At 40.3% G+C, this 26,834-nt stretch overlaps 1 protein-coding gene across 1 annotated transcript; it reads right to left on the bottom strand.

Annotated features, from left to right (window-relative positions):
• Window positions 1-1,537: 1,537 nt before the first annotated feature.
• On the bottom strand, window positions 1,538-25,469 carry LOC143461571 (uncharacterized). Its single transcript, XM_076959336.1, has 14 exons — window positions 25,083-25,469; window positions 24,708-24,953; window positions 24,441-24,592; window positions 24,157-24,332; window positions 23,872-24,081; window positions 23,575-23,796; window positions 5,645-5,854; window positions 5,301-5,524; window positions 5,042-5,139; window positions 4,837-4,951; window positions 4,436-4,541; window positions 3,661-3,978; window positions 3,489-3,545; window positions 1,538-3,363 (listed from the first exon to the last, which is right to left on the bottom strand). The coding sequence occupies exons 1-14, from the start codon at window positions 25,221-25,223 to the stop codon at window positions 3,212-3,214; spliced, it is 2,427 nt and encodes an 808-aa protein (XP_076815451.1). The 5' UTR covers window positions 25,224-25,469; the 3' UTR covers window positions 1,538-3,211.
• Between the last annotated feature and the right edge of the window lie 1,365 nt (window positions 25,470-26,834).

Raw genomic sequence — 26,834 nt, 5'->3', positions numbered from 1 at the left:
TAGTAGGCTACACAAAACAGTAGGACATACAAACAAGGTTCCCTGGGAATGCACCCATGTGAAATTTGCATACTATATGAGTATGATAACAAATCAATATTAGCTTTATAAGATAATATTTATATTCACGGTTAAGCCAGTTATGAAAGGTAGCATCACAAAAAAGTTTGCTTTCGCGTGCAAAATCGCGGTCATTTCCAAGAATATACGTTAATTAACCTCAATGTACCATTCTAAAGTGGTGTGCTTGGAAAAGTGATAGTCAATTGTTTATTTCTACATGTTTGTTGTAACTTCACAGCTGTTTCACACAGTGCAGTGTTCCTTTGCGATATTTAACACAATTTGCTGTCGTAGCATCTACAATAGAAACGATATTGCTTCACATGCACTTATCGTACAATACGTAGGGTTGAGTGAAGCAAAAACGCGCAATAGGACAAAGATACGTTTTAGCCTGCATCCTGGGCGACCTAGTGTCTTTGTTAACCTCACCACCAGGTTCAAACTTATGACCAATAGTTTCCTAAATTAGGCAAACAAAGCATAAAAAAGTCATTCAAGTGTAATGATTCACACAAAAATTTTATTTAAATGCAAATTATTTTGTCTCACGGTGCCCCTAGGGCAACATTATAAGAGTGATATTTGATGAAGTACGGTGAACCAGTTTTATACCATGCTATTATTTCAATATAATTTTAAACAAAAACAAGCTGTACTTTACTGTACTTTAAAAATCTCTAGAAAACACCCGACATGTCCCAAAACAAAAATTTTCAGCTTCCAAAGGGCCGTCTTAACTACATGCTTCACTCAAACTTGGACCACAAGACTACGACGGTCTTGATGAGTCTTAAGTTTCACCGTGATAAGGAGTTTTCGGAATATTAAAAATAGCCTATTTTTTATACAATGTCATATTGTGCTCCATATTCTCATATATCGAAGTGCAATTGGAATTGGAAGGATTGGATGACTAATAATTAATCGAACTGTTCCATATCAAGAAGCAATCGTCCACGTAATAGTAACTCCAGAAACGTAAAGGCTTCTATAAGTCCGCCATGAAACAAAAATTTCTGTAAAATAACAGCAAGTGATATTAACGTGACTGGATTACAAGCAAGTAATGTAAATTGAAGTTTTTTAAATAATTTAATCAACCACATTTACAAGCAGTTTCCAAAAACATTTTCTGTTGCTTTGACGTCAAGAGGTATATTTCGTAGAAAAAAATATTTACGAGACCTTTTCGCTTTCTTGTTGTTTGTTCTCTGCTCGTCTCGCAAAACCCGCATGTTAATATAGAAAGAATCACAGAAAGGATCTAAATTACTTTTCTTCAGCGAAAGCTGTAACTTTGTAGCTGTGCCAGTTTCTGTCAGCAAAACCACTTTCCTGATTGAGTACAACGCATTTTACCTCAAATGAACCTAATCTCCAGTCAGCGCTAACAAATCATCATTTGCAAAAGTGTTTCGCGCCACCTGTTCACTGCATTCTCTACCAGGTCGCTGATAACAAGCAGGCAGTGTTTGCAAAATGATTATTTTATTAAGCTCGGGAATGTATGCTAAAGGAGTACAAACAATTATGGAACATCGATCTTAACTGATAAAGGTCGATTACGAAAACAACCGAACACACACGCACACACAGTACTTCTTGCAAAGGAAACTCATGAAATTGCCTCCTTGAATCGCGTTACAAAATGGCACAGCTGCAGTGCTGAGAATTGTGTTAGCTTTTTCGAAGATACAAAAAAACGAACGGAATGTGCAAAATGATGAAATAACAACAGAAACGTGTGTGAAGCGATTCGGTCGTTATTGAAATGGACAACAGCTCTGTGATCAAATTATAAGCAAGTACAAACTTCAACCAATGTCAATTCGGTCAGGGCAAGTGGGCATTTATGTTATAGTTAGTACAAACTTCATTTTCAAGCTGTTGTTTCACTTCGTCCGTGGAAAGAATAAACTGTATCGAACATAACAACGATTGTTCAACGTAAAGCTCTATACAACATACGACACGCAAAATGCTTTCATTAAATGCGATAAGCTAAGCAGCAATTACTACTTTCTCGACTACAAAGAAAATATAACGAAAAGTACAGGTTATCTACATAAAAAATCAGCACCGTATCATAACAACATCCCCCAAAAATAAAGAGAATTTTTTTAAAGCACCGCATAAAGTTTGACAAAGGCACCAGTTGGCAAATTAGGCACGGAGTCATTACCGAACTGAAAACATTGAAACACGAAAAAATCATTGTACCACTAAATTGTATAAAATATCGGGTTTCAACAAAGTGCAAAATACTTGGGCGCTAAAAGTAATGGGCAGTTTAGTGCTTTTCTGGATGTTATCTATGTTTTAAAAAAAGGTCCATAAACAAAAATACGATTTGTTACCAAGCAAATAGATTAAGAGGTGCAACAGAAATTTTAAGACAATGCCATAGTACATAAGTCTCGTTTAAATATTGTATAAAAAGCGAGTTAATGGGGTGAAAATTAAACTCAAAACGTACGTATATAATACAGTCATTCAAAATTTGTCAAAGGTATCGTCAAATCAAAAGGCGTCAATAAATAATTCACCCCTTTTTAAAAAATAAAAACTGTGCGAGCAAATAATACATGTGTAATGAAAAGCAAGCAAAGCAAGATAAAATTAAACAAAAAAGAACGGGCACAAAAAAGGCAACTGTCCCAGCTGGGATTAGATTCTTCGATGTACGAGGGAGGTACCAGACCTCAACGTAAAGCGGCTTGGGTTAGAGCAGTTAATAAGGCACGTTGCTTCACAGTATAACTTGGATACAGTGATATGTTGCATCCTCTGACTGCACATTATTAACAGAAAAAACGATGAAGGTGCTCGGTATACAGTAGTACGCCAGAAATTGTTAACATGCCTTCAATCAATAAAAATACAGCACTAGTTTGCTCCATTTCTTGAAAACTGGATTCGCAATCGAGTCAAGGCTAGAGACATTGGTGCATCGTCTCATAAGCATTGATTTTTTGCTTCAGTAAAGTTACATGATTTTTGCTTCGTTAGTTTCATACGCTTCATGTGGGTTTATTTCAATGCACAAACAGTGTTTTCTTCGACGCTATGATCTAAACTAAAACTATGGACACTTTACAATGACGAACTTGAACTTGTAAGAGAGATTCCTCTCGCTCTTCGCGAGTCAATTCGAATTTTCATTCGATTCGGTATCAACTACCAAAGACATTGGTTCCTCATCCTCATCGCACTCTGCTGCTGAGGTTTTTTCCTTTTCGGTCTTGTAAGCAGACGATTCAAGTTCTACCCTTCTGCGTTTGTTTTCCTCATCAAGAGCTAAAATAAAAGCACAATGAAAATCATCACAGTCATCACGATAAGTTAATATGGTGCAGATGATATTAGCAATTTTGGTACTATGGAATATTGTTCAAACAACAATATTTAGCCACTTAATTTACCTCCTTGAGGAGATCCATGATCAAGTCTTGCGTTTATTTCACGGGAGTGTGTTTTACCTGCAATACGAATCAAGTTAAGGATTCGTGAGTAAAACTAACTTTGTAAGCATTTTGAACCAAGTAGGTCATAGGAAGAGATTACGGGTGGAAATAAAACTATAGAAAATCTTACTTTCTGTGTCCGAGTGGGATCGTTTTGTAGAAAGATCTTGAGGAGAGCCAGAGAGAGATCGATCGCTCAGATGAGGAGATTCCGATCCCAGACGATTAGCCAGCATCATTTGGGACATGTTAGGGACACCAGGTGGCGAGATGGTGCCGGTTGACCCTTCGCCCGCAGCTCCACCTCCACTGCTTCCTGGAGAACCTACTCCGTAGTTAAGCATCGATCCGTCAAATTGCGGAAATTTGGCAGATGCGTGTCCGCTGCTGAGATCTTCTGGCTCCAGCAAGTTTCCTGGCATTTGCGGGGAGCTATCACTGCCATTTGCTGAAAAGTCAAACAAATTCAGCTTAGCAACGAGTTTGATTGATTTAAAGACCCAAGTCACGACGGCTTATGATTAGCTCGATATTCAAATAATGGCATGCATGACGGCACGTTTCATTTCCGGGTCGTTTTGTGCTAATAAGTCACCGGTAAATAGGACTTTGTAATGTGTGAGTCCAAAAAAGGCTCATATCTTGGCTACAATCTAAAGCAAATAAATTAAGTAAACGTCGCTTAAAACGCAATAATTACGCTCAGTGACAGGTCTTGCCAAGCGGTTATTGCATGGTGTTAAATGTACGTTTAGCAACGGGCGCAAGTATTTACTTTTGGCGTGGCGAAAAGCTTAATAAAATCGATCTCTTAAGACCGCCACACGTCCGCATGTACAATAGCCTGCGGGTCAAGGAGTCAGTATCGGTGCAGGAAGATAAACAAAGGTCCAAACAGATCTTACCTGGCAGATGAGAATGCATGGTGATGCGAAGGTGGGCACGGAACTCCCCCAGGCTAGTGAATGCGGCGTCACAGGTCCCGCAACGGAAGTTTCTCAAACCGACATGCTGAAAAGTCAATAGAGGACATCATGAGACCTACATTTACCCAGTCGTGCCCCGTTAATATGAGTTCGATTGCTAAGTAAGCAGGATTTGGTTACACAACAAAGCAAAATAACAAAGCTACTCACACTTTTATAGAAAAGGAAAAGAACAGAAATTTGTGAGACTCCTGAGTAAAACAAGAAGGAGAAGAAAAAAGAAAAAAGGTTTACAGAAGAAGATAAACACAAAACATATTTCAGCAGACAAAGTTTTCTTATAGAGTTTACCACATTTATAAATAATGAAGAACGTTTACCTTCATTTTATGCAAGCGAAGAGTGTAGTTCCTGGTGAATCTCTTTCCACATTCATCGCACTCGTATGGTTTGATGCCTGAATGCAGCTTAATGTGCTGTTTCAAGTTATGAAACCTAAAAAGAGTGCACATACAATTACTGATACTTTGTTGTTGACATAGCCTTAAATAAACAGAAAGTTAACATCTTTAAGTGAAGTTTTACCTCGTAAATCTTGATCCACAAATTTGGCACTGATGTGGCTTTGGTACACTCGACTGCAAAGTCCGTCTCCTCACGCTCATGTATTGGCCGCCAGGTGGCTGCAAAGAGCAGAAAATTTGTGTAACTACAGAACTTCACAAATGTTGTACAGTACACCCACATCACGATTCATTTATTGTCTCTTAACTTTTAAAAACGTTGAAAACAAATAAAACAAGATCAAAAAGTCCTGCAAAACCAACCGTAAAACGGATCTTACCACAGCTGGAAGTTCCGGCACCATTTTAGTAGCGTCATCGCCGCGCTGTTGTTGTTGTTGTTGTTGTTGCTGCTGCTGCTGCTGCTGTTGTTGCTGGGTAAAAAGCTGATGTTGATGTTGCAATATCGCTCTATGCACGTTCAATCCATTCAAGGCGGGTACCATAGAAACAGAGTTGTCCAGTGGCGAAACCACCGCTTCCTTATACTTGTCCAATGCAAGTTCTACCGAAAAAATCAAACTCATTAAATATATCAATCTGAGAAAAAGGTAAGTCGCTTTCTGCGTAATCACCGATATTCACGCCATAAAGTTTTTTTTCTGACACTGAAAATTTAACTCACTGAAGCCATTGGTCGTTGTAGCAATCCTGTTCAATAGCGCCGGACTCATGGTGTTCCTCATGAGATTGTTGTTATTCTCGTCGCCATTGGGAGAGGGCTTCCCTGGACTGGAGGACTTGCTCATTTCTGGCTTGCTCTGAAAGCTGTAAAGCCTCTGCAGGCTCTGCCATGAATCCTCGGCATCTTCTGTTGGGCTGTTGGCTTGTCGACCTGGAAAAACACCGTTCATATTTGTTATGAAGTCCGTGGATTAGTATTAGCTAATTACGTGCGCGGATTACATACTACTTCATTGTACACGTAACGCCAAAAGAATTCGATAACAATTTGAGGCATTTTAATGAACATTTTTGTTGTTTGGGTATTCTTATGCCTTTCAGGTTTCGACGTTTTGTTTCGAATGAAATTTCGTTTTTTATTTTTTGGCGAAAATAGAACTGAAAGCGCAAAAACAGAAGCGCATTTCTCAAAAAGGTCGAGTTCACTTTGAAGACAATGTTACTGCTAACAAATAAAGGGGAGTATAATAATGTTATTTTGAGGCTTCCTTAGACACGACAACTCAAGACACAACGTCATTGGCTCACGTTTCAAACTGTGCAGGTTTCACCTGGCGGTTGCATATGATGAAAGGAGAAGGATAATTGGCCTGATTATTAATTTGTTATAATTTTCCGCGATTCGTGAATGAAAGTTCTGTTAATTGCTTACGCAAGAACTGGTCGGCGTGTCCGGCACGGTCTCTGCAGGCGACTTCTCCGTAGCCGTGCCCTTTGGGAGAAGGAAATCGTGCTGAATGAGTAATAATTTAAGATAAATCATGCAAAGCACTGTCATTTTACGAACGACTTACAATTATGTATGTATAAGAGCCGCCTTAGGTTGGAGGAAATAGGCGTGTAATTGTTGACCTTGAACGGATCAAGTGTGTAGAACAAAAACATGCACGTTTCACCAAACCCTACCGTAATTGACGGGTATTAAGACTATGTAGCCCGTGACACCTAAATAAGTATTTTTTGTAACACATCTACCTTTATTTTGAAAACAATAAAAAATGCAAACTGGAATCATCATTTTAAAAGTGCACATTTTCGCTTGTATGTTGTTGATTTGCCAGTGTGGAGATCTTTATTAGTTCAATGCGTGTGGTTTGAGGACTCCGGCCCAATTATTATGCACTTTATCATAGACTTATAACGATAACAGGAAACCAATGCCAATGCACAGCGGCGACTTCGCTTTCCGCACAAAACAATAGACATGCTTATATCTGCGACCACAGCCCAAGTATATATCACTACGGGATTTTAGAAAATGACGTCATGGTTCCGCAGCTGATAAGTGTGACATAATTGAAATCACGTTTGATAAAATTAGGTCAAAATAATTTATTTTTGTCGACTAATTTTCTATCGTCAGAATGACAAACGCTTTACTTTCCTGAGAAGGTTTGTACTCTTGGGAAACCACAAAGCAAAAGTTTAGGAAAAAGGATTTTATAAAATCAAAGTCGACCAGAAGACGTAACCAACTGAGCTATGCAAGTACCGGCTTTTTCGTACCAGTCAAATACAACACAAAAGAAATAATTCTGTAAATGACGATGACATGAACATATAAGACCAAAACACAATTTGCCGGTCCCTGGGCGTGGTGTTAAAGTTTCAATTCTATTTACCATAACGACTACATAAACAACAATGATGAGTAACCTGCTTGTTGGGAGAAACCGAGCGGTCCTGCTATTTCGTGCCATGTCGAGATAGAAATAACCATACTTCAGAGAATGCGGATAAATTGAATATGTAACCTGACACAGACCGTACGAAGTGCAATAAGCGATGACTAAATTTTTACGCAATAACATACTGACGTATAGTGATCTGTTATCCTCAACCAAAGTATCGGTTGCGTCTTGGTGTTTAATAAGTTCATCCGAGTTTAAATGTATGATTTTTATATGTTCAAAAAACCTTTTATACCGCAAAAATAAAACACTATTTGCATGCCATAAACAGTAAATCATTGAATCTGGGATAAATCATTACATCCTCAATTGATTTATTTCTTTCGGCGTTAAAGGAGTCACAAATTTGAAAGGTGCTAAACAATGTACAGCTTTATTTAGACCAAAAATTTTTACAGACAAAAACATATCAACCGGACCAGAAATTCTTTCTATTCTTAGGGGAATTTATCCAAAAAATTAAAATTTTTCTTAGTGCATTGGGGACTTCCAGAAGTGCGAAGACAAACAGGACGCCGACTTAACAGACTGAGATAAGCATGAATCATTATTCATTACCCTGTTACAAAAGCAGGACAAAGCAGCGACCCTTACATGGAAAAAACTTCAAGAACAGCTTACCCTTAAAATAGCAGGGAACTGTGGGAAAAATTATTTTATTTTAAAATGTTGCGATACAAGAACTTTTTCCGGCTTGCGTTGTTAAAAATTTGGTATAGATTTACACTTTAAAAAGCACTTTCTAAGGAAATAATAGAACTGGACTGAAAAATTGTCGAAAGCGATGACTAAGTACAGTACCAGGCGGTTATCAATTAATGAGGCCACCATGAACTTGAAATAGACCGAGCTGTAATGAATTAAAATGTGACTTTTATCGTCAAATTAAAGCCATTTCCTGACAAAAACCAGAACGGCGCCAGCGCTAAATATCACCTGTTTTGTTTTTGCAACCAAGCTACTGATCATGTTAACCTTTAATTAAAAGCATAAGAATTGCATTTGCCCATCACGTTTAAAGGTACACGCCCTAAATGTCAACATAAAAATCATCTTCCAGCAGGAAAAAGAAATAAATGGCCCAGAAAGGTTACCCATTTAGGTCTTGTAAGCTTGAAGACGCTGAAATGGCGTCGGAGTCTTGGTGATAATGGAAATATCATTAAAACAACTGCTGCAAGCCTAAGGCAGCGTAAAGGCTTGTTTTTGTCAAATGATGCTTTAGATGGTGAAGAGTTGTTTCGACAACGGCACTTAATGGCGTCGAACGATTAGAAGAAGGTGAGAAAGTGGCAGGTTCCGCTAAACTAGGGCGGACTTGCCACGACACGAATGGTCACAAGCAGTATTTAGGGTGCTTGAAAATTGCTCCCAACCATTTTTCCTAGTTTTGGAAGCAAAGCCAAGCGGGGTTTTGTAATAACAACGTTTCCGCAATAACAGCAATCACAACAAACCGCGCAGTGTTTCATGGACAAAGCAATTTTCCCTTTACCTATGCGTCGGTTATAAATAAAAGCTGTAATATGAATCCTCCAGGGCGACGGTTGGGCATGAACAACAATGGACGATGAAAGGAAACAGCAAAGTTTTTGTCTATTCAAAAGCACAACACACCGTAAGCGAGCATTCATGTTGCTGCGATGTCTTTTCTTCATCGTCGTAAAAACAACGTAACTCTTTGGTGGTGCTCGTGGAATACAAAGAGCATTGGCGGGACATATAGGCATTAAGTCGGACAAGGTTACAAAAAGCAGGCACGCAACTGAACAAAAGCGAAAGGAATTCAAGAAAAGCATAATAAGAACATACAGTGTTTCGTGCGTCCCACACGGGGTTCTTCAAAACTACATAAATAGGCTGTTGAGTGGCTTGGAACGCAGTTAGATATTTTAAGTTTGCCACACGGTGCGATACAGGTCCAGACCGTTGCTAGGATCCCTTGGCTTGCAGCATGACAACGCATCGATCTTATTCACTAGCACTACACTCTCGCTTGTGCACGCACCGTTGGATATGAATCTCAAAGCGTCCGGTATTGTGACGCACATTCAGGATTTTTGCTTTTCCATTTTCTAAGCTTTAATATATTGCGTCCACTTGGAGTTATATTCATTGCACATTCGCCCTGATGTCACGAACCAAAAGCAAACAAAGCATTTCCTTTAGGACGGTTACCGGCACGCAAGGGCTGCCTCTCCTGTTTATAAACGAATTATTTTTGCTAAAAAAAGAGGCTAAGTCATCGATAATAATCGGCTTGTTTACTACCGACTACTTGAGGAGCCATAAGCACACAAATGTAAACGGAAAGTTTTTGTTTGGTCGCCTCCTGACTTGTGCAGTTTGTTTTTTAGTTTGTTAATTTCAAAGCCACACCCGCTATTATTGCTTTCCCTATACGAAAAAGCCGCGCTTGCAGCAAGTTGGTGATGGATGATTATGGAATGAGCCCTCTTTTGGCAAGCAGATGATGCAACACTTGAGAACAATAAACAAGCCGATGCTCGTCCGACCGTTTGGAGCCTTATATGTGCCTCGCGGTGGAGAGGTAGCAAATACATGCATACCACAATTTTCTAAGCAAAAATACCAGTAATCATCTTGGAATTTTTCTTTTCCATGTATGGCTTAGACCAGCCATCTATAATACTGTTTGCCGACAACAATATCTTGTCTGTCTACTACTTTTTAGACAACTTATTGATTCAAAAGCTAATTAACTGACGCAAAACACTGAAGATATTATCAACAAACGTAATTTTACCTTGTTTTGAAACTGGGCGTGCGCCGGTTACTTTCATTTCTCAAACATATGCTTGTTTATGTCCAAACGTTGCCATGGAGGCTGGCGATGGCCCCGAAAGGCGCAAGATCGATGACTCACATAGAAATACTGCGCATGCGATTTTGGAGATGACTTGGTTATTATCTTGCTACCGTTTTGAGCAATATGATATTGAATACCGTTTACGGTTTTGACATGATATTTCTATGGAAAGGTTGTTGTCGTCTTGGCAAGGAAAACCACAAGATGGCAAATGCGCAGCAGCAATAAAGTGTGGCTTGCCAATAAACGATCAACGGTTTATTAGCTGCTAAGCTGCAATGAAGTTCTTGTACAAATAATATCTTTTTGAAGGCTTTTAAATTTCTTTAGCTTTTTCTTAATAAAGGTACACGTATGATCTGGCGAAACACGCATTACGCATAGTACGTACGTGACACCGCAGTGATTAAATCGTAGGCGATGTCGGCCACGTTTAAGGTTATTTATACAGCAGGATGATGTTATTATCAGGGAAGAAAGTCGATTTCTATTTTTACAAAGTAATCCTGTCTTCTTCCTTGCTAAACTAGTCAACGTGAATCTTGTTACCGTCATGTGGTTGTTCCTTTAAGGACAAGAATAATTATTGTCCAAAGGCGTTTTCGGTTCGATTTTAGCAAACACTGGACACAGTTATAGTGTTACATTGTCTGACGAACTCACTGGTCCGAAATCACGGTCTAAATATAAGGTTACTATTTCATGTCCGTTCTATTTCCTCCAAGTAAATGAAATTCCCACATACGCTTAGGATGTCTGGACGTCGGGAAACGTCAAAGCCTAAGGTCGCCTTCCACAACAGAAAAAGGTAAAAAGTCTGACCAAAAATCAAAGGAGGCAGCGTAAAGAATACAGTGAATAGGAAATGTCTGGGAAAATGCATCAAAGCTATGACATCGAATACATCTGCGAGAAAACGGTCGAGCGATAAAAGAGATCCTTTTGCAAAATTTCCATTTAGTAAATGGAAACTAAGCCATCAGCGTCCCCTTATCTGGCTTTCAGTACCATGAAAAGTAACAGGATATTTGAATAAACTAATTAATGGACACAAGGTACACAAAATTCCACCAATCAACACAAAAGTAGGTCTATGCATGACAAACCGCAGGGACCTGGGGATAATAAATTTATCTTCGTGTATAAAAGCTTGTTGAAAGACTTTCTTCAAATTGCTTACTGACAAAACAATCGCGCGATCTTCTAAAACCCACGAGGATTGGAATTCGTAAAGGCTTTGCATCCAGGCAACCGACAGGTCGCCTCCTCTGTTGTCTCATTATTAGAATGGATTTGTATTCATAAAGCAGGCCCAGTTTGTATTCCATTGTGTCAGTACTTTGGAGAGTTGTTGTTATTAATAAAATGTCTTTTTATGCGGCAACTTGCGTGCCAACCAGAGCCCGAACTTAAAAATCAATAATTCAGTAGGAGATCAAAAAGTATTGCACAAAAGGCAGGAAAGCCCTTACTTTAATCTCCCGACACGGCGGTTTTTTTTCTCCCTATTAATGGTGCTGCTCAATTAACCCGACAGCACATTGCGATGTAACTCAATACGAGACGAGGCATTAACGTTAATTTGGGGAAAAGGGAGCAGTAAGGTGACGGTTTTGGGAGATAATGGCAGCATTGGGGAAAAGTGGCAAAATGCGACACAAAGCTCTTTCTCGTCTCGCCAACTACCAACATTTTATTACTATCATGTCTTTTCATTAAGACCACGTTAAAGTGGTTATTAGGTGCTTGTTCGACAAAGCCGGTACACAAAAGGACGACACGTTTAACGATGCACCTGCCAGCTTTACATGGATGTAAGTGGTCACAACGTAGGCATGCTATTTGGATAGAAGAACAAAAAGCAGTTTGGGCTGAAAGTAATACCCCCTACAAGGGAACAAAACGCATTTGAATGGCATATAATAAGGAGCGACTGCTCGAAAAGACAAAGAGCATGCCTCAGAAAGAATCCCACAGAACAGTCCCAACCCATCAAAACAAGGCAGGATAGCAACTATAGCTTGGCAAATTCCTTTCATTCGAAAGTTAATAATAGAGATGTCTTTATGCTAGGAACGCCGTGCTGTCTTTTCGTTCTTTTGTTGTTATTGTGCATTCGATTCCATCCAAACGTTCCAAGCAGCGCGTCGGGAAGCCGTGTTTTATGGAAGGTAATTCTAGACAATCCCAGGCCTTTCAATAAAGCAACAAGAAAGGTTGATGAGCAACAGCATCGTTGGTAACACTTTCTCAACGACGTATTGTATTGCATTGCGATGTTACTCAACCACAAAAGACTAAACGCAAGGATATCTTGTTTGTAGCAGTTTGTCACACGGTTGCTATTCTGTTTCTGGCGTTAAAACATGACGTGTATGCGCGCCAATATGTATAGATAGAAGATCCTTGCAGGATAATGTATGCTGTTATTTGCGCGTTACGTCACCAAACCTTGACCTGTCTGCTACATTTGGCTACATTATTATGCTGACATACAGCACTTATTGCAACACCTTGACAGCCAAAACAAGAAAATTATTAATGGAAATAACGCTTATGCACGGAGGTGACAAGTATTACGCAAGACTGGATCGGTTCCTATTACCTGCGCAACATATTATTTTATTCCAATTGAGCGATAAAACAGACATTTTCCCTTCAAATTTTAGACGCATATCGCAGCTGTTGCTGTCACGAAACATTAGAAGGGCGACGGTGCGGAAAAATCGCTTTCCTATCTTCTAAAAACAAGACATGTTCGCATCCGGACGCGCCCCACAAGGTGATCAACCAATGCATGCAAAATGACAAGGAGAACTGTTTGCTCAAACGTTAGCTTAACATGGAAAAGGTTTTAGGAAGTCAAATCATTTCCCTTGAAGAGACAAAGCAAACAGAAAACCCTCGGATTCTATCAAGTCTCTGCATGGCTTCGTATCGTTCGTTTCCTTTACATAACGTCAAATAAATAAACGAATACAATTGATTGCCCGAACAGAACTAGATGGGTTGGAAAAGGCTTCGTTAAATACACCACTGCCCTATGCATCCTTACGTCATCAGTTAAATGCCAATAAAAACTTATAATCTAAGATCGTTAAGTTAATTTGAATTTTGAATAGATTTTGGATGTTTGACGCACGACAACAGTAACAATAACCTTTTGCGCAATCATCGTGGCATTTATCTCAGAAGAATAGCTGCGGGCAGCTTTGTGCAAGCTGCAATTTTATACATTGTGTGTTCCTTAACGAGCTGTTAAAAGATTCTAACTTCAGTTGACGCGAGCGTTCCTGAGTATACGGTTGAATGTCACGTAATGCATGGCTCAATAATAGCCCAAGACCAAACCCAAAATTAACCCATGCAGAAATGCACTCTTTTCGGACCAGAAAAATTTGTAACGTAGATAGGTAGGATAAACCACATGGGGTGAGAACGTGAATTGTGATCCGAGTTTATCCAGGCCGTTTATAGAAACGAGAGTTACGATGCAGGTGTGACCCAAGTCATGCGTTAAGTCGTTTGCACGAAATGAATCATCCGAAGCTGTTCGTCATGCGCGTTTTTAGGTTTTATCTTTCACCGAAAGTTGCATCATAAGACTTAGGTCTGGTTTTCTCCATCAAACTTCCAGCTGCACAATTTAAGTTCATTTGGGCAGATGACATGTTTTTGGGTAGCGAAGGTCCTATTTCTTCTGGTAAATCAAAAGGGATCCATCAGTTGGATAAATATGGGCCGTACAGTGTTATGATTTCCATGCATTTGGTGCTCAAACTCCAATTCTATATTTGGCAAACACCGTATTTCCTGACCTTTTATCGCTGGGTGTATATCTCGCACGCGATTGCATGTTTTCAAAGTCATTCTGAGGTTGAGCACGCCCCCGCAACGTCGGCGAGGCACGCATATCGCAAAGTCACAAAACCGCTTACACTTTTTAATTTTGTGTTGTTGCGTTACGCTAACCCGTATCGCTATGACAACCAACAGTAGGCTTGCTTTTATCCAGTCAGACACCTGAACGTCATAACATAAATGGCGCCTGACAAATCACGTTTGAATGACATTCGTGTCCCGTTTTTCAATGTTCACAAAGTCTGTGATATCATCGGCATATCTATTCAAACAAATTGAAAAGAAGTTTTCGAGCAAACTGGATTCGGCATCAAAAGGGTAAATGATGAAAATATTTCTACTTCGAACACTTCCCAGAACCGGATTGAACTAGCATGAGACCGTAACAACTGGCATATTTTCTACTGCAGGGCAAGCGCTGGGCGTGGAGTGTAACCAAAAAATAACCAGCTAAACGCAATTGCGATATCCGGTTCGTCTTTCGACGGCTCTGCCCAGGGCGCTAAAATTTGCACTCCGGTGTGGTAACCGTGAGCAGTGAGCACGTTGCTAGCACGTGGCGAAATAAGGCAGCGAGAAGAGTCATGTGACTTGACTGCATGGAGGCGATAAAGCCAAAGATTGTAACTTTATACATTTGAGCAGAAATAGACCGTAACCATTGTACTATTTGCACTTTCTGCATAGTAACCACCGCCGTTAACTGTTATTGCGTTGGGAAGTAAAACACATTTTCATAAATCAAAAACATGTCAGTCATCAAAGGAAGACCATCTTTCTAAACGGATGATGTTTTTCATGAATCATGGCAATCGAGGTTCCTCATCAGAAAAAAAGACAACGCTGATCCGGTTCGTTATTGTCAGCCATTTATAGAGATTCAATCGAACTGGTAGTTTACTAATACAAAACAATATGACTGCATGGGACGGTTAGACGGTTTTCATTTCCTATCGTTGTCGAGTGAAATGTTCGTCACAATGACGGAGGAAACCATCTATGCTTAATTTGCTTCACTGCTCTTTTAAAGATAACGAACATGCTGTAACTCTATTTTTTCAATTATCAATTCGGTTCAAGTAAGACCCGTGGTTAGTTGTACATTTGTTTCTATTATCGGTGGAAATTCTACAAGTAACAAGCCATATATTAAAGGGAAATGTAAACCTACGTGAACTTAGAATTAATAAAGAAAAAAATGTGTATCTGAAAGAATGCAAAGGTTTAAGCGCAAACCGCAAGTTGCGTGCAATGCAGTGGTAGTAGGAAAAACTTTCTAACACGTGGTGTTGCCTGACGAGCGCGGTTCCGTAGCTTTCATAATTTTCCGGCTAATGAAAGGTTTCCGCTTACATGATAATGCCACTTCCTCATGCAGAACAATCCAAATGAGCGACAAGAAATGTAAAATATGCAGACTGTGTTATAAACACGCCTTTATGGACATACTGATTTGCAGTACCGGGTATGACGTATATGTTCAAGCAAAACACACATTTGTGTAGGCAGTAATCACGGAAATGGCGCAACGAAGTAATAGCAAACCTGACCGTAGGAGACGGTCATAAAAAGTGACCAGATCTATCTAGGCTATATTTGATAACATCAGCCAATCACAACGCCAGGATTCCTTGCCCGGAGGCAGCCACGCGGAACGAGGGAAACCGTTCCCAACAAAGACAGAAATGCAATAAAACGGCATAAGTAACGGCCGTGCCGTCGTGCCCTTATTTGTAGATATTCAAGCCGCCCACGGGTATTTCCAATATAGAAAAGATCTAACCGCAGACAACTGACTGCTAGCCGGCATCCTCCCTTCCTTGCAAAACGTCGCCCAATTTTCAGAAAACGCTCTGTAAACAAGATTCAAATATCAAGGCATTGGAGCCCTCTGGGCAAGCGTTGTTCACCGAAAAAGCATTTGCAAGAAGGCGAATATTCAGCTGATTTTAGGTGTAAATGCCCTTTCTACTTGCCCTTTGACCCAGCCAGTAACTGCAGGCGATGTTAACAAGCAACAAGTCAAAAACAACGTTGGTGCCTGTTACTGTCCGTTCAAGTGTTAACGTCACACGGTTGCGTTCAGCATTGTTTTTTGCATGATAACACACAGGATGACTCACAAACACTGCTGCAAAATATGGGCATATTTTTAGGCATTCACTCTTTCTACAGATACATCCAATCACGAAGGTTTAAGTTCTGCTTCTAAGAAACAGTGAAAACCGCAATGATAAATAACAATCGAAGCTACCACGCCTCGGCAAAGTGTCCTGGTTATATATAGAAAGCGAACATCTAAAAACTAGCATAATGGCGCTTTTTAGAAAGCAACGGTGTTTAGCTTGAAATAAATGACGGGCCGATTTCCAATTACAACTGTTTACTTTTTGAACAGTAGGAGACGTAGTAAGTGTGAGAGTTTTGTAATTTTTGATTAAATAAACTTAAAATTGACCAAACTCGAGAAGAGTTTATGAATCACATAGCTGATTTGGTAACCCCACGTCCAAATTGTCATACGGTCATTGGCAAGCTGCACCGCAGAAGCGTGTTTTCAACGAAGCAAATATTCGGTTTACCTGACGACAGCTCGACCAACCAAATTAAAAGACGTTATCTCCGGTGTTTGTTACGCCCCGACCCTCCTTCGAACCAGTCAAAGTTCCGAGTAGACGCCTGGCTCGGTTAGGAGAAAATCCCCGATCAGGTGTTTCACAAACTTGCAGACAATCTTGTCTTCAAGAGGCCAGATGACGTCACCCGCTTCTGTATGTTCTAGACAACGAGCGCCTTTGATCGATTCTGGGCACAAACGGTGTGGGAAGAATACAAAAGCTCGGGCGTTAATTTGCGGCATAACAAAAACCAACACTCCTACTGGTCATCTATCTTTCGCCGAAAAAAAACACAGCCGGGTCGAATCACGGCGAAAAACAACCCGAAAGGTGAGATAGACGGTGTCATTATGCATTACGCGGCTCACGAGCTTGGCCATATAAGGAGATTCATCATCTTTTCAAGGAGAAAATCCCTTCATGACAACACTATTGCTTGCTTCAGTGTGGTTGACGTAAGCAATTCGTCATAAGATCAGTTTTCTCGGTTAATGGCCGCTCGTTTTACTGTACATGCTAGATGCATGATGCACCGCCCCAGGAGAAAACCGGTGGAAAACTTCATACATTAATATTTTTCTATAAATACAACATGTAACTTAGACTTGAACGTGCGTTAAATCATAGTTCTTGGTCAAACAAACGACGCCACGCGGAGACGAAACGACTGCAGTAACGTGTCAGCGTGATTAAACACCTTGTTTGGAGAAAGAGTGCAAGTATCTTCCCAATTATAGATGATTACCTTGCCCTTACCTACAGGCGTGATTTAAATCACGCTCTTCATGTCACAAGGCGCTGTTTTTGTATAGGCTGATTTTTATGTAGTAAGAGACAGCGTCTGTTGATGAAATCGTTATAAAACGGGGGTATTTTTATGCGGTACTATCGCAGACGTTAGGAGGAAATATGGGTGGCTCACTTTTCAACACTATTTACGTTACGTACCATTCGATTGCTGGTGACATCATTAAAGAAATAGAAAATACCTGGTGCAACACGTCGGAATGCGTTCAGTTCCGCGAAAGTCACGGGTGACGAAATGTACACGGAAGATTACAGGTTCGGGCACACGAATGTGAACCAACATGAAATCGTACATATATGTCATTACCGGCATGCAAGACCGACATTATTTGCCGTTGTCAAACAGAGATTGCGCAACACCTTCTTTGTTGGCGCACAAAAGGAACAGGTATAAATATCTGACCGCTCCAACAAGAAGCTTACTCAAATCCAATGCAGCTAACCTTCCCATATCGAAGTTAAGACATTGTATGCAATATACGTCCATCAAGGTCCGCTTAGGCATTTCTTCTCATCAACCGTCATAGGATATTTTGCGTTCCTTGTGGATTCAGATTTCAGATTCAAGTTGTACCGAGTGGTAACCGGTAATCCAGGAAGAACTCAGACACTATTCTCCTCGAGTTAATATCAACACGCTATAAATGGAACGCGCCCTGCATCAGCAAATTCCTTGGTTTCAGAAAAGTAAAAGACAAAATGTCAAGCGCACAAAACAAAGTAGCGCACAACCCATGATAATCGGTGGTTTACCGCAAATTAGGAAAACTTTTTGTGATTCAAGAAACAAAATTGGAATAATAATATGTGGAAGTGGTTAGTTTAAAGCATTTCCCTTTTGTTGAAGTTAACAAAAAAGGAAATTTCACTCTATTCGTGTCTGTAAAGCATAAATATGTTTCTTGAAGCCAAGATGCAACATGGATATTTCATGAATCAGAACATGAACACAACACAAAAGATTTGAAATTGTCAACAAGTTACAAAACCCTTAACTACGCGGAAACTGTAATTCGATAAGCTAGATAGCAGAAAGCAAGATATTGTCACCATCACATAGGCCAATAAGGGCAGAAAAACAAGAAAATTTAATTAAAATCGCGCTGAAGGCGTTGCCAAACAAGTTGTGTAACTTGAAAGGGCGTAGTGCATGTAAATTCAAATCTAGCTCTATGCGCTCAACACTTCTGCTAACTTGCATATTTAGTCAAGCAAACGCCAGGCATTGGCAGATGAGCAACACGATAAGAAAGAATAATGTCACGACGATTTCGTCTTACTCGAGATTAACACAGATTACAAAGACATGGACAACCAATGTGATGCACTGTAAAACAGCAGAATTAGCGCACTTTATACAACAACAAAGTACGACGTATAAGTGTTATCTTGTTGTCCAGTGAAATACAGCTTCATGATTTACCGTTTAGTTGTTATGCAACTCTAAGCTGAACTAAATAAGGCCTTGATAAGGCGCAAGCAAATCCCCACATGTATTGTATCCGCGAGCAATAAGCTAGAGCTTACCACATAGTAATCAAGATGGTATGCATGTTAAATTAAATAACGCATAACGCCGACGGATATGATAGTCCAACATGGAAAATTATAATCGACGATATCTTGTGATGAGAGAAAAACAATTCCAATCTAATGGGATTTTTGCACATCATAACTATTACGTCATCCAGGTGAGCAGGTAAACAACTGCAAAGGCAGCAACTAATTTTGAGTCGATTCAGCAACTATTTGGCAAAGTTCGCAAATTCACTGCGATTACTAATTGACCGGACGATATTAATCTCCAAGGTAAAACAAGATAAATCGACAAACGCACTAGTCTAAAATAAGATCAATTAAATTTCCACAGATTTTGAAGAAACATTAACAAATATTTATGAAGAACATTAATAAAGAAAAAAGAGAAGAAAAACAATTCACAAACTGCTTTAGTTGGGAACACCGAAAAAATTGTTGTCAAGGCAACGTAAACATATTTTCGTGCATATGTAAACCGTATCTAACCATCTTAAAGTCGTTGACAATCAGATTTCAGCTGCTGGCGTAAAATTTTGAAAGACAAAGTTGTGTTGAAATCCCCGTTAATAGAATCGTGGTGCCATGCATGAATATAAAGTATCCCGAAATATAATTATTGTTTACGAAAACGTGGTTCTGATTAACGGTATGCGGCGTTAAGCAGAACCTACTGCGAGCAATTTCTTCGAAGCACTATCATATGGTGTCGTTGTAAAACATAGTCGTCCGCGAACAACATTTGGAGAGAAAACATGGTTTGCTTGTCTGCACTTCGAATTGGCACAAAAGCATGCCTTGAATGTCATAAATATGTTCAACTTGCCTAAGTAATCAAGTTCAGAAACAAAACCATACAGCGATCCAAGCAAAGATAACAAAGTTAATCCGTTGGTCGCGTGTCTAGTCGACAGCTTATGCAAACTGCATCTATAGATGGGCAAGGGAAAAGATAGGTCTTTAAACAGTTTCTTGGATTTTTACGACGTTTGTTGACTCTACTGTGTGCTTTAAGATGCTGCTTCTTAACGACCGACATATGGCTACGGTAATGCCTAAGGGTGGACATGGGCCTATGTATACAAAGGCATATGCTGCATGCAAAATGCCTTTCATAATATCTTGCCAAAACATACGGAACTCCAGGTGAAAAAACAAAAACGTCGGCACACAATCACGCAGCCATTAGGACGACGAGTTTTCCGAGCGATAAAAAGCCCATCAATTTTGTCCGATCTTGCCAAACGGCAGCATGTTCGACTAGAAAGAACGACAAACCCAGTAATAATAGCTGGTCTAAAAGCCTTAGCAGTGTGCTCCGCAAACATGATTAGACAAACGAACACCATCTGGCATGCGTTGCATGATCATCATAATGATATTCCTTCTTTCCTAATTACTTTCTCCTTTAGAAATTATTATATTCAAACTATCGAGTTTCATTGCATTGCTGCGGATCAACTCAGTAAAGAACCGCACACCTCCTCCCAAGTCCAGGATTCACGTTTGAGTGGTAAATGGGAGGGGATTTCCAAACAATTTTAAGGTAATTTGTCAGATGTTTGGACATTATTTGCATGTCGGAACGTGTCTTCCTTCTAAAAACTCCAACGTTTGAAGTTTGCAGGATGAATAACGATGACAGGGATGGAAAAAGGCAAACACATTGTTCTTGAACATAAAGCAAATGTGCCAGTCATTATTATCGTTAGAAACGCCACTGAAAAGTGCCAACACTTAGCATCAAGTAGGACACCTTGGTGTCTTTTTCTTTTTTACTAAAGAATGATAAAATGTCATATCTTAATACATTTATGACTAAATATATCAAACGTTCGGTACGACGTTAACTAGTGTCAAATTTGATACCGCTCAGACGTAAACACAGACAATTTTATAAACTGACATATAACAGGTTAATCTATGGATTGTTAACTACGCTAAAACGCCACCATTCAGGGCACGCAATTGAGTTGTTTTTTGCGTGTACGGTCATGTACGGACAAAAGGATGTGAAATGGTTTCCACAGAATAAAAATACAATAACAAGACGACAGTTAGAATTGAGAAAAGGCCTCTAATGCTTCAAAAAATGGATGACGCATAAAAATCCATGCGCTACGGAGTGAAAAATTAAATCCGTTCTTAGGTGAAGAGACACTTGAAGACTGAAGCGAACCTAATTTCCCAGACTCAGAACTAGGACGACGATGCATATAACAGGCGATTCTGCCACTTACACCAAATTCCATAATGTTTGATTCAAAGCACCTCTTAAACAAAGCGCAGCACAAGCTTCTACTTAATCTATCAAGGAATTTTTAAAACGTTTCCGAACCGCCAGCATAATGTTTCTATTCTTTATACAATCGAATTGTTTCTTTAACGAAAAACCAGCAAACCACAAATAAACCTGATCATATACAGAAACGCGGGTAAAGTAAATTGTTTTAACCCCGTCGCACACAATTAAAGAAATCGTAGAGACGTAATCCATTGAGTGAAAAAGTCATTGAACTATCGGTTGTCAAATAATGACAATGTTCTCAAACAACGGTTAGCCCAACCCAATCCCAACTATACTTCCATCGTTTCGCTTTTGTCAATCTCACATTGTGCATCGTTGCGCACTTGCATTAAGTTATTAAATATCCAGGTTGCGCGACACTCGGCTGAATTCAAAGAAACAATTAAGAAATACAAAGTAACAAGAAATATTTGGAGTGGAAAGACGGCCTTATTTGAGTTGAAACAGAGAAATGAGAGCGAATGATCAAATACGCAAGAGTAGATGACAAATATAGCTTTTAAAGGAAATGCTAACGAAAATATTTACCGTTGCTGTCTATGTGGGCCTGACTAGTCCCGCCCAGGCCAATACATGAGTCAACATCCAAAATAAACAGATTCTGCTTGTATGTTTGGTGCAACGTATTCGAACCGCTCATGCAACATTGTACCAAATACCGGCGTTGTCTTTTTAAATCGGCAAAAGTCTTTTTAATATAGGGACCGCAGATGAAACCTTATCGGGATTGCCACTCCAACTTTATCGGGCGGGTCGTGTCCGCACACATTCTTGAGATAAAAGACATGCCGCTGCCTGAAACGTTGGCGACACTGGGACGCGTGACAAGTGATACATTAAAATGCAATATAAACGTTGCAAAGTTGCCAAGGCTCCCTATGATTTATAGAAACCGTTTTATCGTCGACTTTCGAAACCATGGAAACCGGGCGGCATGTCTAACGAAAGACGTAATTCACGGCTAACCGCAGTTGCAGGCGTCGTTAAACACCACCAAAAATGTCGTAATTTCATCAAAATACGCTCCCGACGTTCGAAAGTTGGGGAGAAACTAACAACTGTTGAATTTTTCATATACAGCAAATGACACAGCTAAATTTTGCAGGAAGCGAGCTTAAGTAGCAGCTCTCATACAAGGAGATCGATATGTAAAGGGCGCTCGTTGCTCGCCAAGATAGACGGTACATTAGCAATAAATAATCACCGGATGATGACAAAAAATTAATGTACGTTCAACGGCTGCTCGAAAAATCGATAGACTTGCGCCGAGCTGCTTCGTCAGGCCGTTACCCGGTAACCGTAAACACGGTTCTTGCACATTCGTCAATATCGCATGAATATTTGTTCCCTTTAATCAATCGACGTATGTTGGAAGTCAGCACTGTGCTGTTGACCGCGTTTTCCTTTTTACATCTATTCTTATCGATCTTGCATACGTTGGCTGAAATATGACGAATGTTCCAATTAAAGGTCGACATCGACATCTTAATTGCGCTTGACAAAGAAATATTATCTAAGCAACGGGGCGTCGAGATTGGCGGACCGGATGCAAAAAATTCATAAAGGACCCTTTGTTGCGTTAATATGACGTAGAAGAGAGCGAGGTTGGGCCAATTTCGCAATCGCTGCAGGAATCGGACGAAATGTTTGGAAGCACTCGCTTTGTTCTGTGTAAAGCATTTGGCAGCGGACCACTTGAAAAAATTAAACAGGCTGCCAGAGCGTTTTTTATTAAGTGTCCGTGTGTGCGCTGCGCGAGTGCACTTATACAGGGAGCATTGAAAAAGCAGACAGCAAGAGCAGATAAGCGGGCAAAGCACTCCACATTTCCACATTGAAAATCCGCCCCAACCGTAAAAAGCGAAGGAACAGTTTGATTTGAATTAAGCCAAAATCGCTTGGCGGGCATTTCACTGGTTTAGGCACGAAGCACTTGTACAGCACTTGCATTCTTGCCCGTCCACTTGAGAACAAAGAGTGGGGCGGTATGCACTCGCTGCGTGACCAATCAAGTTTTTACGTTAAAAGGGTTTAAAATATGCAAAAACAACCGTAAAAAGCACATTATTTAAATCAGAAAGCGGATTTAACTAACGCAAAATATTTCACGCCCGCCTGCTAATAACACAGACCTTTTGATGCAAAACTTAGCGTTTGCAAAGAGACTCCGATGACTACTGAGGTTCTAGTCAATTACAAGTAATAAACAAAAAAACATACCGTCAGCTTCCGGGGTGCCCGAGTGCATTTCATCATCACTGGCAGTTTCAACTTTCACAGCTACGGATTTTCGGTTGTTACGGTTTTCGTTTTCGGGTTTGCCATTGTTGTTGTTACCGCTGTTGTTGTTGTTGTTGTTGTTGTTATTGTTATTGTTGTTACTGTTGCTGCTAGGGCTGGGATATGCTGGAGGTGATGGCTGTTCATTCTTTGGAGATGAAGCTTTAGGAATACAAACGTTGACGATTTTGAACCCAGTGAATTAAAGCTGTTTCATATGTAATGCAAGACACCCACCATTTTCTTCTGCTGGAGATCCTTTTTGGCTTCTCTCATCATCAACAGAACTGGGGCGCACAGGAGCAGCGGAGGGTTGAAGTGACGTAGGGGCGGCATTGTCGTTACTCCATCCTGTTGAAGGAGAGTTATGTACAGAAGATGATGGGGACATGGAAGATGGTGGAGACGCCATGGCACTGTTAGCCATACGGGAAAGAAAGTTCTTCCCTATAAAGGATAAAAATATGCGAAGTTGATTAGAGATTTCACCAACATTCACTTTTGGACTGTCAGTTAACCCACCAGCAATCGTCTCGGCAGCCCATTGCTGGAGCCCGACTTCATAAGGATTCATTGAAGAAATTGGTATAAGCATGGGCGGCCGGCTAAGCCCAGGTGCACGAACACCTGCCGTCCCGTTTCCGGACATTGCCGACGCTTGTAATAAATTAGTCACAGCTTCTGGTAGACCATTTGATCTATGGAGATAAGAGCACGGGCGAATAAGTAATTTTAACAAATTATTTTCCCTTTCTTGTCCCGCACTCGATTATTTGCCTGTTTTGATGAGTAATTTGTTAACTTACCGCGAGGGAGACGCGGACCCATGCTCGTTATTGTGTTGTCCATTCAACATCAACGGCCTGCCTCCAGGAAGAAGCGGAAGATTGGCCAGCCTGGATTGATTCTGGGTCCACAGCAGATTCGAACGCATAAATTCTGAACATGCACTCGCGACCTATTCGATACATAATCGTTTGAAAATGTAAAAGTCGTTATACCCACGTTATGCGAGGGTGATAACAAAAATGGGGCTTTGTGGTTTTTGCTATTTTCACTCTTTAGAAACTCACATTAAACATTTGCATATAGCTGGCTGCCGATAATACATCGATGACATCACTTGCGTTGACGTTTAAGTCCGACGTGTAGGCGTACTCTAGAAGTGGGGCAAAACCCCGTAAGGTGACGTATTGCAGTTCGATGGTCATGTGGCTTCCGCTGGCGCCGTTTGAGACTGAAACAGACGCCGTCGATTTTCCCCCACAGATGGCGGTCAGAAAGTAATCACTGCACGCAGCCATAACAACTTTGTGCGCCTGCACGTAAAAGTTTTCTTAAAAATAACACTACCAAAGCAAAATAGGCGTGTGAGTCAGTGAGTCCATGCCACCTTTACAACATCAGCGTTATCTCGGACGTCATAATAAGTTGGGCAAATTTTTTACCTTGAATTTTTGCCCTTGTACTAGTATGGTAAGGTCACAAAGTAATCCTTCCCGTCTCAATTTGTTAAATCTGGAAAAGGATTCGCTTGCGTGTGATGGGTTACGGTGCGTCAGCACCTGCGACATCCCAGACATTTTCATCGTAGATTTGAACTGAAGATAATAATCCAAACGTCTTCTTTAAGTAAATTGTTTTTCAGCTCACTGATAAATCAGCTTGGAAGAATAAATAAAACACACAAAACAAACGGCAGTTGGCGGAATCTTCTCGTTCACTTTTCAAATTTACTTTAAATAGTTATTTTAAGTACTTTGTTCATGTAATAACTTAAATTTCAGTTTATCTTAAATATCACTAGTATTCGTCCTGCAAACATAACTAATCATTCAGCGAACGCGTTAATACTAGAATGTCAATAAATAACGGCAACTCTTACAAGGCTACGTGAAAGTAAGGCTGAAAGGCTCTGAAGTTATAATAGGGCGGAAGAACGCCTTACCATTCCACAAAGACCAAGGAAAGGGATATTAATTTGAGATACTTGGCAAAAGCAAACAGAAAGAATGACACGTAACTTGACGAACGTTTGCAATGCAGTCAAGTTAGTCAAGAGCGTTGCGACGTCTTAGGTCTGTGTCAACAGAAGAAAAAGCAGAGTTTCTATGCAAGCACTTTATGGGCGCGCCGAGCACTTTGCCACAAGTGCAGAATCAACAAGAATCGCGCCCCGTGTTCCAGCAAGGCGTGTCATTCCTTCCCTAACGCTCACGTAATGCAGCATTGACAGGTTGGCAGTAAAAAAAACAGAACAGCAAATCCAGGACTGGTAGGGAGTATTAGTGTGCATTTGGGCGAGAGATAAATTATTATCAGCCATAAAATTCTTGAAAACATAACAGCGCCACATCTGCACAAAACCACTACTTCCGTTTTCCTTTTCGCTGTCGCGTTACGCAATTTTTTTCCTCCACCGGTTCGCTATTGGCTGCCTTGCAACTATCGTTGGTGTTCTGCCACCATCATAAGCTCACCAGGTTTTGCTCGCCAGCTCAGTTGAAGGCAACAATATCAGCCCTAATCGCCCGCATAAATTAAATAAAGCGCAGTAGAAGAAGTGAATATAACCAAATATGAAGATAATACTGGCGCCGTTTGACTCTCCCTAAGGAGCATAGTCGAAGTCGTTCGGCAGACGGGCCGGCGTCTATAATGCACCTAGCATCGTTATGCATACACCGAGGCTGGTCAACCGGCGGCTGGCGACCGTACGCTATACATCTTAGTGCAAGACGTTGGTCTACGCTCCCATGACATTGTAAATATAGCTGGCATGTTTAACGTAGATATGCAACTGCGTTTTTCTTCTTGTCTCTGCGCTGGATAAAGAATTTGGATAAAACACATTGGTCGCTATCTGCACTATTTAAACAAGATGCTTTCCAGGTCGCTGTATTTTAACTGCTTTCTATAAATACTGGACGTTGATAAGAACGTATACAAAGAACCACTGTTTCTTGCTACATGCAGAAAGCAGAAAACATTTTCTTCGGTAAGACTACCCACGCAAATTAAAAAACGGTAACTGTAGTTATGTAGTAAACATGTATCACACTTGTTTTTGTTTTCTCTATATTATTGGGTGGTCTATTATATTAAGCTGACTTGTACTAAGTGATATCTTACGGATGGAAAATTCCAGGTGTACGGACTAGTAAAAATCGACCTCTTGCACTGAAGTAAACAGCAATTTT

The sequence above is a fragment of the Clavelina lepadiformis genome, chromosome 6, assembly GCF_947623445.1.
Source record: "Clavelina lepadiformis chromosome 6, kaClaLepa1.1, whole genome shotgun sequence".
NCBI classification, from domain to species: Eukaryota; Metazoa; Chordata; class Ascidiacea; order Aplousobranchia; family Clavelinidae; genus Clavelina; species Clavelina lepadiformis.
This window is presented reverse-complemented; position numbering and strand designations above follow the sequence as displayed.